General features: G+C 55.1%; 1 protein-coding gene across 1 annotated transcript; it reads right to left on the bottom strand.

Annotated features, from left to right (window-relative positions):
- On the bottom strand, positions 1 to 1,343 carry LOC117850423 (uncharacterized). The gene is made up of 2 exons (XM_034732251.2): positions 432 to 1,343; positions 1 to 321 (listed from the first exon to the last, which is right to left on the bottom strand). The coding sequence occupies exons 1-2, from the start codon at positions 1,051 to 1,053 to the stop codon at positions 272 to 274; spliced, it is 672 nt and encodes a 223-aa protein (XP_034588142.1). The 5' UTR covers positions 1,054 to 1,343; the 3' UTR covers positions 1 to 271.

A 1,343-nucleotide genomic window follows, 5' to 3' on the forward strand; every position in this document is an offset into this window, starting at 1 on the left:
GAAATAGTAACCGGCCGTATGCACTTACATTACATACGATCAAGACATCGAGGTAACGTTAAGGCAGAAATTCCTTTACCATCCAATCCACTGATGCATCATCATGTACATATGATGCAAGAAACTGAGCTGTTACACGACTGCACTCTGCACTAACTTGACTTCATACCATCTACTCTCTAGTATCCACGATGACTTCAATTTCTAAACCATCTTAAAACTAAGAAGACAAACTAGCTGGAGTATCAGCAGATAATCTCGACGAAACTATCTACGGTGTAGCAGGCGTCATCGGCGGCATTATCGGCGGCACCTGGTTTGCTGTCAAATACACACGCATATCATCAGGTCAATCGATCGTTATCTCCTTGCAAGGACATATAGAATCTGTTGAAAATTAAACAACAATGCAAGATGTTACGGTAACTTACAGTTGCACATGAAAAGGGTTTGGATCGGCAGCACGGTGCCGCAGGCGAGCGGGAGGACGTTCATGCGGAGGGGGTCGACGGGCTTTGGGAGGAACTGGTTCAGGCCGCCGTTCATGCCGTGGCAGAGGCAGATGGGCGCGTCCCTGATGATGGTCTTGAGCCCGTCGCAGCACTCGCCGGGGGGCGTCAGCACGGTCATGTTGGTGAGATAGTCCGTGCACGGCATCATGGCCGATAGCGGCGTCATGCACTCCGCCGGTGCCGGCGGCGAAGGCGAGGTCCTTGGCAAGATGCCGCCCAGGACGCCGCCTTGCTGGGGTGGAGACCCCGGCGGCGGCAGCAGCGGCTGGATCATGCCGATGATGCTGCCCAGCGGCGGGAAGAGCAGGCCGAGGATGGCGGGCAGCAGCCCCGGAGGGAGCTGGCCGGCAGCGACGCCGGGCAGGGTCGGCGCACTTGGCACGCCACCGTCAGCTTGGGCGGCCACCTTCTCTGCTTCGAGGCTTGTGGACGCCGGCTTGGATCCTTGCTGGGCTTGGACCCTCGCCGCTTCCGAGGGCTGCAGCGCCGCCGCCGCCACGGTGAAGGCGAGGAACAGGGCGACGAGCTTGGGCGACGCCATCTCTTCTCTTGGTGATGGAATTGGAGGTCTTGGAAGTTGGGACTTGGGAGCTAGGAAGATTCTATGGCGCTTTGCGTGATTGTTGTGGATGACGATGTGGGTTTGTCCTTCAATTTATAGTGCTAACAGCGTCGAGATAAAGCATTCAGACATTTCCTGTAATAAGATTGGACTCTTATCCTCTACCTATGCTTCTGATTGATTGATTAAAACGAGCCGAGGAGTGTGAGGCTCTGTCTCTAGTTTCTTTTGTCTGTACGACGATGAAGCGCCTGCTTGGAGTCGGCAGT

This window comes from Setaria viridis, chromosome 3 (genome assembly GCF_005286985.2).
Source record: "Setaria viridis chromosome 3, Setaria_viridis_v4.0, whole genome shotgun sequence".
NCBI lineage: Eukaryota > Viridiplantae > Streptophyta > Magnoliopsida > Poales > Poaceae > Setaria > Setaria viridis.

Coding starts and splice junctions, on each gene's coding strand:
- LOC117850423 (XM_034732251.2), bottom strand. CDS start 1,053: ATGGCGTCGCCCAAGCTCGTCGCCCTGTTCCTCGCCTTCACCGTGGCG. Junction 322..431: donor AACCCTTTTCATGTGCAACT/GTAAGTTACCGT, acceptor TGTATTTGACAG/CAAACCAGGTGCCGCCGATA.